This window comes from Amblyraja radiata, chromosome 32 (genome assembly GCF_010909765.2).
Source record: "Amblyraja radiata isolate CabotCenter1 chromosome 32, sAmbRad1.1.pri, whole genome shotgun sequence".
Lineage (NCBI taxonomy): Eukaryota > Metazoa > Chordata > Chondrichthyes > Rajiformes > Rajidae > Amblyraja > Amblyraja radiata.
The window spans coordinates 16,466,217-16,480,821 of record NC_045987.1 but is presented as its reverse complement, the minus strand read 5'-3'; the positions used below and the strand labels follow the sequence as shown (position 1 = coordinate 16,480,821).

General features: G+C 46.6%; 1 protein-coding gene across 9 annotated transcripts in view; it reads left to right on the top strand.

Annotated features, from left to right (window-relative positions):
- man1b1 (mannosidase alpha class 1B member 1) overlaps positions 1-14,605 on the top strand; it is a 46,859-nt gene that overhangs the window by 10,995 nt on the left and 21,259 nt on the right. For 4 of the 9 annotated variants that reach the window (XM_033049177.1, XM_033049179.1, XM_033049178.1 and 1 more), the window contains exons 3-5: positions 449-557; positions 6,323-6,423; positions 9,343-9,488. In XM_033049177.1, the coding sequence (XP_032905068.1) occupies positions 449-557; positions 6,323-6,423; positions 9,343-9,488 (356 nt within the window). Of the gene's footprint in view, positions 1-448; positions 558-6,322; positions 6,424-9,326; positions 9,489-14,605 lie in introns of those variants that run through there. The other 5 variants (XM_033049180.1, XM_033049183.1, XM_033049185.1 and 2 more) reach the window with 5 other exon arrangements.

Sequence of the window (14,605 nt, the reverse complement as noted above, 5' to 3'; positions counted from 1 at the left end):
CCAACCTGCCAGAGCTCAGAGGTAGCAGATCAGGGAAAGCAGCCTTGCGCCCAGATCAAGAGAGTGCTGTCAGGCAGGGAGAGACAATGGGTGACATCTGGACAGGGTGCAGTTCAGATAAGTTTCTGCCTTTTCCTGTTAATTTGCTCAGCTGTGCACTTGTTAGGAAAAGAGCAGATGTCTTTCCACCAGTATGAAAGTTAAGCACGAATCTTGAACATCTCCAGATGGTTCTGGTTTAAAAAACTCTGTCTCATCTCTAGTTTATTCCAGCTTCTGAGGAAGCGGTATGGTTAACCATTTGAGGAGGGGGCGGGAGGGAGAGGCAAAAAGAAAGATGAAATCACACCATTTGCAATTGAAACAAATAGACCGTGATGCATTTTGGGGCGAGGTTTTATAGAACACAATTACATTTTTCCCCAATTTTTCTGTATTTTTCAACTAGAAATGGAAACAGCTCTCAAGATTGCAGCGAAGCTTAATTGTCTTCATGTTTATCTTCATGATGTTCTGTGGTATTGCAACATATCTTAACCTGTCTGAACACTGGCAAGGTAGGCAGCATTGCTGGCTTTTGCACTTGAAGATTGTCTAAATTGTCAATTTGAATACATTCTGTGTTTCCACAGTAAGAAAGCTGTTGTCATAGCTGTTTGAAGTTACCATATACAAGCAATAGTTATCTTTTTTTATGTACATGTGTTGAAAGTCAAAATAGATAATAGAAATAAAAGCAGAACATGCAGCCTATGATAGAGCACCTGTTGCAAGGAAAGTGGTTAGCATTTGTAACGTTCAGCAGATGTGAGATATCGATGAGATCATTAACTCTATTTAATCCAGACTAGCCTGTGGTTAGGCCTTGCCCCAGGGCCACAGCTGAACTAACCTATAACAGACGCTTAGCTGCCGACAGCTTCAATGTCAGTGTGCTGAACTTGTGTACCAGACCATGAGTGGTCACCAAATCTCATCAAGGCCCTGCTTCTGGCTGAACAGGCTGTGTGAAGATTTTAAATGTCTCTGATAGTCAGAGATGTTTGAATGCTGTTAAAATTATTTAAATAATTCAGAAAATTCATTTTAGAAATACAAAACTTCAAACACGTTAAACTGTTTTAAATTAATAATAAATATACCAATTAATAATATCTCGGATAATAAAACGGGATTAGTGAAGGATTAATGTAAAAGGGTGTTTGAACGCTGATGGACATTCGGTGGGCCACTGTGCTGCACGGTTCAATATCAGTCCAGTGATTCAACCACAGCATTACAGCTTTGAGTTTTTGCAGCTGGAGCATTCATCGCCAGTTTACAATATTGTGGCATTTTTTCCTAACCCGACTGAATGCAGTTCATTGTGGATATATAAAGTAGCAAGCTCTGTTGTGGCAGTTGACTGAAACATGTTGGTTGTTTGATTCTAACTCGATTCACATCACACACCCATCACAAATAAGAGCTTTCCTGGGTTGCAGGAAGACAATGAATGGGGGGGAAGAAAGTAAGGAGTGTGAACCTATGGGCACACAGACGTGGTGATGGAAAATGGATTGTCGGAGATACAAGAGACTGTGGGTGCTACAATCTTGAGCAAAAATAAATTGCTGGAGGAACTTGGTAGATCAGGCAGCAGTTGTGGAAGGAAATAAATATCGGCCTTGTATTTCCTTTTATAAGTGTTGCCTAATCTACTAGGTTCCACCAGCAGTTTTGTTTGTAGTGGATTAGGTTGAGTAACATCGTTTTGACTGAGAAAAAATATGTTCAGTGGAATGGCCACATGCCAGAAATATTCTATAAAATAGAGGTCTAAGAGCAGCCTATATAAGCTATCTCTATATGCTTTGAATACAATAGTTCATTGTTGCAGCAGGAGGATCTGGGGCACGCAATGCTGTCTCGAGGTGGTGGGTCTGGAGCACATGGGGCCGTGGTCTGTGATGCATGTGTGGCTCCTGAAACTAAGCTCTGTCTCCTGCACTTCACCGGGCCTTGGTGTCCTCCTTCCTTTATGTTCGGAAAAACCATTGGTCTGGCATCACCACATTCTCAAGTGTGCTGCATTTTTGGTGTTTTACTGAACGATGCAGGAGGCCACTAAAGTCAAGGGTCAAGAGAGTTTTATTGTCATGTGTCCCATGCACAACAGAATATGTAAACATAATACAGAACAGGAGATAAAAGTTCATTGTCTATACACCATAGACCGTATATATATATATACACAATAAATAAACAGATAAAGTGCAATAGGCTGTTATTGTTCAGAGTTTGTTTGATGTCGTGTTTAATAGCCTGATGGCTGTGGGGAAGAAGGCCCTCAGTCCATGCTTGCTCTCCACAGAGCAATCCCATCCATGCTTTTTATTGCCCTGCAGCTTATTCTCTTCCTTGTATTCATTGACTCCACTTTTTTTCTGGTGCTACTAGTTGACACTAAGGGGTAATTCATGATGGGCAAATCAACTGCCAGCATGTACTGAGGTTCTGGGAGGAAGCTGGAACTGCCAGCAAAAACTAAGGTGTTTGTGTAACCACCACACAGTCAATACTCTAGGTCAGGTCGAACCCAGGTGGTAGGAGCTGTGGAGGAGTTTTACTAGTATATAAATAGTGGTAACCAACTGAGCAATTTGGCGTTAATCTGACACCCACCTCATCTGGGCCACAGATTAGTTTCACATTACACCCTCATTAGGAATGAGAATTACGCATCAGCTGCTTTTGGGGCCGGGGATATTTGATTCTGGTCCCTTTCTGCTAAAACAAAATAGAGTTGTTTCCCTTCAGCTAACCTGTACTGATTTAGTTATTTCACAAAACATGTTCCATATTTCAATTTGGCTTGTTGAGGTGGGCAAATGTAACAAATGTACTGTGTGGCATTATTACAGGTACTCCGTAATTGGTAACACGAGATGCCAAAAGATTCTGAAGGTAGCTTGCCAGTCTGGTTAAAACTAAAAGCAAGTTTTTTTAAGCCTTTATTACTATAGTGTAGAATATAACCTAGATCAGTTTGCATGGAATTATACTTGAGGGAATTAGAAAATAACTGGCTGTCACACAACTGAAATTGGGTTAATTATATAGGAATATTTTGGTTTCCTTCACCTGTTTGTTGGAGCAGTTCAGTTTTCTCTCCAGCATATAAAAGGTATGTTCAATTGGATTCAGATTGGGCGATTGACTTGGCCACTCAAGAATTGACCATTTTTTAGCTATGAAAATCTCCTGTGTTGCTTTAGCAGTATGTTTGGGATCATTGTCTTGTCATTGACCCGCCAGCCAATGAGTTTTGAGGCATTTGTTTGAACTTGAGCAGATAGGATGTGTCTATACATTTCAGAATTCATTATGCTACTACCATCAGCAGTTGTATCATGAATAAGTGAGCTACCTTCAACAGCCATACATGCCCAGGCCATAACACCCCCACCACCGTGTTTCACAGATGAGGTGGCATACTTTAGATCTTGGGCAGTTTCTTCTCTCCTCCATACTTTGCTCTTGCCATCACTCTGATATGTTAATCTTCGTCTCATCTGTCCACAAGACCTTTTTCCAGAACTGTGGTTGCTCTTTTAAGTGCTTCTTGGCAAGCTGCAAACCGGCTATTCTATTTTTGCAGCAAACCAGTGGTTTGCAGATTAGCCTCTGTATTTCTGTTCATTAAGTCTTCTGCAGACAGTGGTCCTAGACAAATCCACGCATGACTCTTGAAGAGTGTTTCTGATCTGTCGGACAGGTGTTTGTTTTTTTTTCTTTATTATAGAGAGAGTTCTTCTGTCATCAGCTGTGGAGGTCTTCCTTGGCCTGCCAGTCCCTTTGCGATTAGTAAGCTCACCAGTGCCCCCTTCTTAATGATGTTCCAAACAGTTGATTTTGGTAAGCCTAAGGTTTGGCTGACGTCTCTAACAGTTTTATTCTTGTTTCTCAGTCTCACGATGGCTTCTTTGACTTTCATTGGCACAACTTTGCTCATATTGATAAACAGCAATAAAAGTTTCCAAAGGTGATGGGAAGACTGCAGGAAAGACTAGGTGCTGAGAGCTCTCTTATACCTGCATTAAAGAGGCAATTAAACTTGAGCAATTACAAATGCCTCTGAAGCCATGTGTCCCAAACATTATGTTGCCCTGAAATGGGGGGACTGTAATTTCTACATGGTGAAACCAAAATATGTAAAAATGGCCTTTATTAAAATCTGACAATGTGCACTTTAACCACATGTGATTTTTTTTCTATTACAAATCTCAAATTGTAGAGTACAGAGGCAAATAAATAAATGATGGGTCTTTGTCCCAAACATTATGAAGGGCACTGTGAATCCATATTTTACTGCTTCCAATTTGCAAAGTAATTGAAAAGAAATAACTGAAATATCACATTTACATAAGTATTCAGACCCTTTGCTATGACACTCAAAATTGAGCTTAGGTTCATCCTGTTTCCATTGATTATCCTTGAGAAGTTTCTACAACTTGATTGGAGTCCACCAGTGGTAAATTAAATTGACTGGACATGATTTGGAAAGGCACGCACCTGTCTATATAAGGTCCCACAGTTGACAGTGCATGTCAGAGCAAAAACCAAGCCATGAAGACGAAGGAATTGTTCGTAGACCTCCGAGACAGGATTGTAGCGAGACACCGATCTGGGGAAGGGTATAAAACAATTTCTCAGCATTGCAGGTCCCTAAGAACACAGTGGCCTCCGTCATTCTTAAATGGAAGAACTTTGGAACCACCAGGACTCTTCATGGAGCTGGCCGCCCGGCCAAACTGAGCAATCGAGGGAGAAGAGCCTTAGTCAGGGAATTGACCAAGAACCCGATGGTCACTCTAACAGAGCTCCAGAGTTCCTCTGTGGAGATGGGAGAACCTTCCATCTGCGGCACTCCTCCAATCAGGCCTTTATGGTAGAGTGGCCAGACGGAAGCTACTCTATAAAAGGCACATGACAGCCTGCTTGGAGTTTGCCAAAAGGGTTGTTTTCTCTGGTGTTCTGGTCTGATGAAACCGAGATTGAACTCTTTGGCCTGAATGCCAAGCGTCACATCTGGAGGAATCCAGGCACCGCTCATCACCTGGCCTATACCATGCCTAAGGTGAAGCATGGTGGTGGGAAGCATCATGCTGTGGGGATGTTTTTCAGCGGCAGGAACTGCGAGACTAGTCAGGATCGAGGGAAAGAATGAACGGAGCAAAGTACAGAGAGATCCTTGATGAAACCCTGCTCCAGAGCGTTCTGGACCTCAGACTGGGGTGGGGGTTCACCTTCCAACAGGACAACGACCCTAAGCACACAGCCAGGACAACGCAGGAGTGGCTTCATGACAAGTTTGTGAATGTCCTTGAGTGGCCTAGCCAGAGCCTGGTCTTGAACCCGATCAATCATCTCTGGAGGGACCTGAAATTAGTTGTGCATCGACACTCCCCATCCAACCTGACAGAGTTTGAGAGGATCTGTAATGGGAGAAATTTCCCAAATACAGGTGTGCCAAGCTTGTAGCGTCATACCCAAGAAGACTTGAGGCTGTAATCGCTGCTAAAGGTGCCTCAACAAAGTACTGAGTAAAGGGTCTGGATAATTACGTAAATGTGATATTTCAGTTATTTCTTTTTAATTACTTTGCAAAATTTTCTAAACACCTTTTATTCTTTTTCATTATGAGGTATTGTGTGTAGATTGATGATAAGAAATTTGAATTTAATCCATTTTAGAATAAGGCTGTAACGTAACAAAATGTGGAAAAAATGAAGGGGTCTGAATACTTTCTGAATGCACTGTATTATAGTCTACATTTGGATTATGTTTTACGCCATTGCTAACAGCTAATTGCAGCCTGTTCTGCCTATCCATTCCAGTTGTGTGAATGTGCTTTGAGATTCAGGGAGATCTGCGCTATTTGGGGGAAAGGTGAAGGTTAGATATGGAGGAGTTATAATTCCCTGGACACTATCTTGACTGAGAGTTATCCAAAATCCTTCCAGCTATAAGGGTGTGCCTTCATTAAAATTTGATACTGTTATTTTCTTCCCTGTCGCTTTAAATCCGGGTTAGCTTTCTCCCCAGCTTTGTTCAAGATTTATTCCACAATGTGATTTCAAGATTAAATGATATAGTCTTGTGTTGACCACTTTGAGCACGTGAGCATTGCAAACAGCTTGTGTATAAATAAATTCTTCAGTATTACCTGAATATACCTGTTGAAAGCGAGGTCCTGCCACAGTTTTGCAGTGGTCACGCAAAACAGTTTGTACCAATTATTTTGTTGTTGAAATGGTTAAGTGCCTTTCTTTGCATTTAGTCATTGAAGGTCGTGACCAAGAACTGAAGCAAGTTAAGCCAGTGGTCGTACCTGCACTAGATGTGCTTTTATCAAAGGCAACGTTTATCTCTCAACAACCAGTAAGTAAATCAGATACAACTGACCTGAACTACATCTGATGCTATTCATTAATTGTGGTTGTGTTTCACTCCGGTGATTCGTGGTGTGCCTCAGGGTCCGGTGCTGGGCCCGTTACTGTTTGTCATCTACATAAATGATTTGGATGAGAACATACATGGCAAGATTAGCAAGTCTGCTGATGAAACAAAAGTGGGTGGTTTTGCAGATAGTGAAGTTGGATGTGAAAAATTGCAGCAGGATCTTGATCGATTGGCCAGGGGGGCTGAGGAATGGTTGATGGAATTTAATACAGAGACATGTGAGGTGTTGCATTTTGGGAAGTCTAACATGGGCAGGACCTACACAGTGAATGGTAGGGCTCTGGGGTGTTGTAGAGCAGAGGGATCTAGGAGTGTAGGTGCATGGTTCCTTGAAGATGGAATCGCAGGTAGATAGGGTAGTCAAAAAAGCTTTAGGCACATTGGCCTTCATCAGTTAGAATATTGAGTACGGAGGTTGGGAGATCATGTTGCAGTTGTATAAGATGTAGGTGAGGCTGCATTTAGAGTATTGCATTCAGTCCTGGGCACCTTGTTATATGAAAGATGTTAACAAGCTGGAAAGGGTACAGAGAAGATTTACGAGGATGTTGCCAAGACTAGAGCTATAGGGAGAGGTTAAGTAGGATGGGACTCTATTGCTTGGAGCGCAGGAGGCTGAGGGATAATCTTTTAGAGGTGTATAAAATCACGAGAGGAATAGATCGGGTAGATGCACAGTCTCTTGTCTGGAGAAAGTGAATCGAGGATCAGAGGACATAGGATTAAGGTGAAGGGGAATAGATTTAATAGGAATCTGAGGGGTGACTTTTTCACTCAAAGGGTGGTGGGTGTATGGAACAAGCTGCCAGATGAGGAAGTTGAGGCTGGGACTATCCCGACATTTAATAAACAGTTAGACAGGTACATGGATAAGACAGGTTTGGAGGGATAGGGACCAAACACGGGCAGGTGAGACTTGTGTAGCTGGGTCATGTTGGTCAGTGTAGGCAAGTTGGGCTGAAGGGTCTGCTTCCACACTGTATCACTCTAGGACTCTTAACAGCTTCAATGAATCAATGATTCAGTAATTTTAAAGAATTGTAACTGATAACTACTATAATGGCATATAGATAGTTTGAAAAGGAAAGACACAAAGTGCTGGAGTATCTCAACGGGTCGGGCAGAATCCCTGGAGAACATGAATAGGTAATGTTTTGGGTAGGAACCCAATCTGAAGAAGGGTCCCGATCTGAAACATCACCTATCCATGTTCTCGGTGGTTGTTGCACGACCTGCTGAGTTATTCCAACATTTTGTATCTTTACTTGGTAAACCAACAGCTGCAGTTCCTTGTTTCTAGCTAGTTTGAAAAATATTATTAGTGTAAATCTACAAAAACCTATATATAATAATAATAATAATAATAAATTTTATTTATGGGCGCCTTTCAAAAGTCTCAAGGACACCTTACAAAATTTAACAAGAGTAAAAAACATATAATCGGAGTAAAATAAATAATAAAGACATCACCAATACACAAATTAAAGACAGAATTCGATCCAAAGACAAAAAAAATCAAAAACACAATGTGAGGAGAGAGCAGCGGCAGCTAAAGCGCGCCAGCGTCCACTCTCCCTTCCCTTCCGACAGCCATCTTGGACACAAACTAAAATAATCACTTACACACAAAAATCATCCCCCCACAATGGTATATATATATATTATATGAAACATCTAGACCATGTCTCTTTGTGGCACCTGTATCCCATTTGTCAAATAAATTATTTCAGATTTGTAAATCAAAAACTTATGCTTTGAAGAGTTATTTTTTGTTGATTTTTATTGCCATAAATATTTGAGGTTTAATTTTAATTCTGCGCGGTATTATTTAACTTTCCAATTAGCACAGATTGTATTGTATTGTATTCAAATTTATTGTCATTGTCTCAGTTAGAGACAACGAAATGAATTTCCCTTACAGGCAGTATCATAAAAATAAATAAATAATAATAAATAATAAAACATATTAAAAATAAAATAGAATTTAAAAAAAAGCACAAACACTGAAAGTCCACGACACAACATAACACAGTGGCACCAAGGTGAGGAAGGCACCATAGTCCAGCCAGCCTCCCCTCCGTTCTTCCCAGATGTTCACTCGTGGTCGAGGCCTTCCTAGCACCCGCAGTCGCCGCCCCGGGTGGCCCGATGTTCAGGCCCTCACGCCGTGTCAGTCTGGAGATTTTAATTTTAGTAGAAGCCTATGTAATTGTATTCTTGTATAATTGTCAAAATAAGTCATTTCAATTACCATCGGCTAACAAAATGTACCTGGCTTGTTGCATTGGTGGAGGGTGGGAGAAGATGCTTTTATTTGCTTAGAGGTGTTTCCGCACATATTGTGACCATTAACTGGTCATTTATTCAAACGGATCACTGCGAATGTTCCACAATTTGGACACTACTTTCTCATGCATCACATTGCAAATACGGCCCAACATTATTGACACCAAGGGATGCACTTGCTCTGTGTTTATTCCTTTGCACAAGTGTATAATTTTACGGTTATGATTTACTTGAAACAATGCGCCTGTCATCATATATTTTGAAGATTTGGACAAAGAAAAGTTGTTACAAAACAATTCTTTGAATAAAGCAATATGTCAGCTGTCAATACTGTAATTAATCAAAGCTTTTCGTCGTTCTTCAGTGACATGACAATCCCAATCACAAATTTTATTTTTGTCGTTTTACAAGTTAAAGATGTGTTACGTACTAAACAGGATTTGTCAGATCCGAGAAGCAGAGTACTGTACTTTAAAAAAAAAAAAAGAAGAAGAAAGTTGTAGAATTATTTTGCTCTATCTTCAACCAACTCCTAGGTTTGTTTTAATCCAGAAACTTAAAAGACCAAATCTGAACAAGCGTGGGCCACCATTTTTACAAAATCGTTTGTCGAAGAACGAAAAAGAGGAACCAAAAATCAGGAAGAATAATGAAGCTGGAGCTGATGACAAAGATAAAGAAAAAAATAACATTGTCAGGTACTTGATAGGTGAAAAAGCAAACATTTTAATATTTTGCAAAACAATTTACATATTTAAAAACTTTGATCAACAGTAGATTTTTCTTTTGAAGCCTCTGTTTGAATTTCATAATGGAACATCCATCCTTCTGTGATGTATGTTAAAGATATATATATTACATCAATATTACTAAAAGTCTGTTCTTGATCGTTTTTGGCCATCTGTGCTGCGATTTCCGAGAGAACGCCGCCACCTACGGCCGTCATTTTTGGCCACCTTGCTCAGAGCCCCCCTCCGCCGTATGTGTGCCGAGGATTTTTCCCGTCGATGAAAAATGATAGAGATATTAATTATTTTACAAAATTCCCATTCTCTCTGCTGCCCCTGCTGGCGGCAGGGGGGAGGGACTATAAAACCAGGAAGTGGTGTGCCTCAATCAGTGTCTGCAAGCTGGAGGAAGGCAGAGGGTCACGTTTCTCTGAGCTGTGAATAACACTGAACACATGTCTACTTAAATGTAAGTGTCCTTAGTGGTTCTAAAACGCTTGCAGAATGTGTCTATTCTATGTTCTAAAATGTTTGCAAAACGTGTTTATTGGTTCTAAAATGTTTGCAAAAGGTGTCTCTTGGTTCTACAATGCTTGCAGAATGTGACTTTTTTGGTTCCAAAATGTTTTTAGGTTCTCCTCTCCCCCCCCCCCCCACTCTCCTCTCCCCCCCCCCCCCACTCTCCTCTCCCCCCCCCCACTCTCCTCTCCCCCCTCTCCCTCCCCCCTCTCCTCTCCCCCCTCTCCTCTCCCCCCTCTCCTCTCCCCCTCTCCTCTCCCCCCTCTCCTCTCCCCCCTCTCCTCTCCCCCCCTCTCCTCTCCCCCCCTCTCCTCTCCCCCCTCTCCTCTCCCCCCCTCTCCTCTCCCCCCCTCTCCTCTCCCCCCCTCTCCTCTCCCCCCTCTCCTCTCTCCCCTCCTTCCCCTCTCCTCCCCCCCCCCCTCCCCCCCCCCCCCCCCCCCCCCCTCCCCTCCCCCCCTCCCCCCCCCTCTCCTCCCCCCCCCCCCTCCCCCCCTCTTCCTCCCCCCCTCTCCTCCCCCCCTCTCCTCCTCCCCCCCTCTCCTCCCCTCTCCTCCCCTCCCCTCTCCTCTTCCCCCCTCCTCCCCCCTCTCCTCTCCCCCCTCACCTCTCCCCCCTCTCCTCTGTCCTCCTCCCCCCCTCTCCTCTCCCCCCTTTCCTCTCCTCTCCCCCTCCCCCCTCTCCCCATCACTCCCCTTCTCCTCTCCCCCCCTCTCCTCTCCCCCCTCTCTCTTCCCCCCTCCTCCCCCCTCTCCTCTCCCCCCCATCTCCTCCCCCCTCTCCTCCCCCCCTCTCCTCCCCCCTCTCCGTCCCCCCCCTCGTCCTCCCCCCTCTCCTCTCCCCCCCTCTCCTCCCCCCTCTCCTCTCCCCCTTCTCCTCTCCCCTCCCCCCCCTCTCCTCTCCCCCCTCCCCCCTCTCCTCTCCCCCCCTCTCCTCCCCCCCTCTCCTCCCCCCCTCTCCTCCTCCCCCCCTCTCCTCCCCTCTCTCCTCCCCTCCCCTCTCCTCTCCCCCCCTCTCCTCTCCCCTCTCCTCTCCCCCTCTCCTCTCCCTCCCCTCCTCTCCTCTTCCCCCTCTCCTCCTCCCCCCTCTCCTCTCTCCCCCCTCTCCCTCTCCCCCTCTCCTCTCCGCCCCCTCCTCTCCTCTCCCTCTCCCCCCCCCCTCTCCTCTTCCCCCCCCCTCCTCTTCGCCTCCTCTCCTCTCTCTCCCCTTCCCCCCCCTCTCCTCTCCCCCTCTCCTCTCTCCTCCCCCTCTCCTCTCCCTTCCCCCCCTCTCCTCTTTCCCCCCCTCTCCTCCTCCTCCCTCGCCTCCTCTCTCCCTCTTCCCCCCCTCTCCTCTCCCCCTCCCCGTCCCCCTCCCCCCCTCTCCTCTTCCCTCCTCCCCCCCCCTCTCCTCTTCCCCCCCTCTCCCTCTCCCCCCCTCTCCTCCCCCCCGTCTCCCTTCTCTCCCCCTCTCCTCTCCCCCCCTCTCCTCTCCCCCCTCCGCTCCTCTCCCCCCCTCTCCTCTTCCCCCCCGTCCTCTTCCCCCCCTCTCCTCTTCCCCCTCTTCCTCCTTCCCCCCTCTCCTCTTCCCCCCCCTCCTCTCCTCCTTCCCCCCTCTCCTCTCCCCCCCTCTCCTCTTCCCCCCCCTCTCCTCTTCCCCCCCTCTCTCTCTCCTTTCCCCCCGCCCCTCTCCTCTCCCCCCCCTCTCCTCTTCCCCCCCCTCTCCTCTTCCCCCCCTCTCCTCTTCCCCCCTCTCCTCTCCCCCTCCTCGTCCCTCCCTCTCCCCCCTCGTCCTCTCCCCCCTCTCCTTCTCCCCCCCCTCCTCTCCCCCCTCTCTCCTCCTCCCCCCCTCTCCTCTCCCCCCCTCCTCCTCTCCCCCCCTCTCCTCTCCCCCCCCTCTCCTCTCCTCCCCCCCTCTCCCTCCCCCCCCCCCCCCCCTCTCCTCTCCCCCCTCTCCTCTCCCCCCCCTCTCCTCTCCCCCTCTCCTCTCCCCCCCTCCTCCTCTCTCCCCCTCCCTCTCCCCCTCTCCTCTTCCCCCTCTCCTCTCCTCCCCCTCTCCTCTCCTCTCCCCCCTCTCCTCTCCCCCCCTCTCCTCTCCCCCCTCTCCCTCTCCTCCCCCCCTCTCCTCTCCCTCGCTCCTCCCCCCTCCTCTCCCCCTCGTCCTCTCCCCCCCTCTCCTCTCCCCCCTCTCCTCTCTCCCCCCCCTCTCCTCTCCCCCCCCTCTCCTCTCCCCCCCCTCCTCTCCTCCCCCCTCCCCTCTTCCCCCTCTCCCCTCCCCCCCCCTCCTCTCCTCCCCCCTCCCCCCCCCCTCTCCTCTCCTCCTCCCTCCTCCTCCCCCCCTCTCCTGCCCCCCTCCCACTCCTCCCCCTTCTCCTCTCCCCCCTCCCCTCCCTCTCACCCCCCTCCATCTCCTCTCCTCCCCCTCCCCTCTCCTCTCCTCTCCTCTCCTCTCCTCCCCTCTCCTCTCCCCCCCCTCCCTCCTCTCCCCCCCCTCTCCTCTGCCCCCCCTCCTCCTCTTCCCCCCTCGCCTCTCCCCCCCTCTCCTCTCCCCCCCTCTCCTCATCTACCCCCCCTCTCCTCAGCCCCCCTCTCCTCCCCTCCCCTCTCCTCCCCCCCTCCTCTCCTCTCCACCCTCTCCTCCTCCCCCCTCCCCTCCCATGACACGGCTTGGAACAGAATCCCTTTTGGCAGTTGGAGGTCTGGAATTGAGTATATGAATGCACAACCCGCCTAATGTAGTGCCTCAATACTCTAGGCCTGGGAGAATACACTGACATTCCAAGGCCACCAGCATAATCAAGGACGAGTCTCACCCCGGTCACTCCCTCTTCTCCCCACTCCCAACAGACAAGAGGTACAGAAGTGTGAAAACACACACCTCCAGGTTCAGGGACAGTTTCTTCCCAGCTGTTATCAGGCAACTGACCCATCCGAGCGTGGCCATGACCTACCATCTACCTCATTGGAGACCTTCAGACTATCTTGAATTGGACTCTATGGACTTTACCTTGAACTAAGCGTTATTCTCTTTAACCTGTACCTGTACACTGTGGACGGCTTGATTGTAGTCATGTGTAGTCTTTTCACTGACTGGATAGCACGCAACAAAACAGCTTTTCACTCTACATGTGACAATAATAAACTATACTAAGCATTGGTTTGCTTATCCTTCCAATGAAGTTGGAGGATTTTGTGGAGACAAAATTGATAATTTTCCAATGAGGTGTCTGCTGTAGGTGATCCAGGGCTCAGTGGCTTCCGCTGGGGGAGGAGATATTTCCTCCAGTACCTGCATCGGTCTCATTTGCTGGCCATCTTCCAGCCTTGTGTATTCTCTGTAGTTTAGTTTGGATATATAGTGCAAAAACAGGTCCTTTAGCCCACCGAATCCTGGCCTGCCAGCGATCCCTGGACACTAGCACTATCCTACACACTGGGAACAATTTACAATCTTTACTGAAGCCAATAACCTCCCATCTTTTATATTCAATGCTTTGAGACCTGAAGACAAGATGTGTCTTCTCGACCTGTGTGGTTCTTTTTGGAGATTGCGGACTTTTCTCCAGAACATCAATTCTCAGGTTTTCACCAGTAACTCTGGAGCTTCAGCCTCTGTAACTAATGCCATGTCCTATACCCACAGGGCCAGTTTTGAAGGCACGTGGCAAGGCAATGCTGCACACTTCAAGAAAGCCACTCACAACCATTGTTCGTGTCTGCCTTTAGTCAATGCCTCCAGATCTCTGCTCTCTCACAGCAGTGTGTAAACAAGCATGGGGAGTATTTGTTAACACTTAGAGCAGCACCGATTAGAACAGGCTCAATACATTAGGGAACAAGTTAAAACAGCAATAACATTTTTTAAAACGAAAATGTATAATTTAGGAAGTGCACAGCTTTTAAATAATCGAGGGGCTTATAGTTTAGTTTTGTCAGGGCCAGCAAGATTGATGAACAGAAATTCTGGGATAATAAGTCATTGAATCTTATTTGCACAACAGATGATGTAACGTATAGGAAGGAACTGCAGATGCTGGTTTATATCGAAGATAGACACGAAATGCTGGAGTAACTCAACGGGACAGGCAGCATTACCGGAGAGAAGGCGATGTTTTGTGTGTGAAGAAGCCCTTAACGTCACTCATTCCTTCTCTCCAGTGATACTGCCTGTCCCTCTGAGTTACTCCAGCATTTTGTGTCTATCTTCGATAATGAAATGTATAATTTTTGGTGATTTTTCTTTTTCTATCTGTTTGCATCAAGAATGGCTTTTGAGAGTTTACTTTTCTGAAGATGCCAATGATGATGCTGGCAGAACAGTACATCCTGAGGAGGATGTCAAGTTTGACTGTGCAGGGTGACCGACAGAAGCTCCTGTATTTGTCATGGTTGAATAAATATGATTACTGATGGTTTTGCTGTTCTAAAATCGACACCAATATTAACCAGGGGACACTCGAGTGTCCTCAAGTTCCCACACTGAACAGGATCTGCCGGAGTAGCATCCGCATTGTCTGGTTATGGTACAGTAGTAAATCCACTGATGTTCCAGTCATTGAATCTTGATGACATAACTACAAGGACTTTATTCCT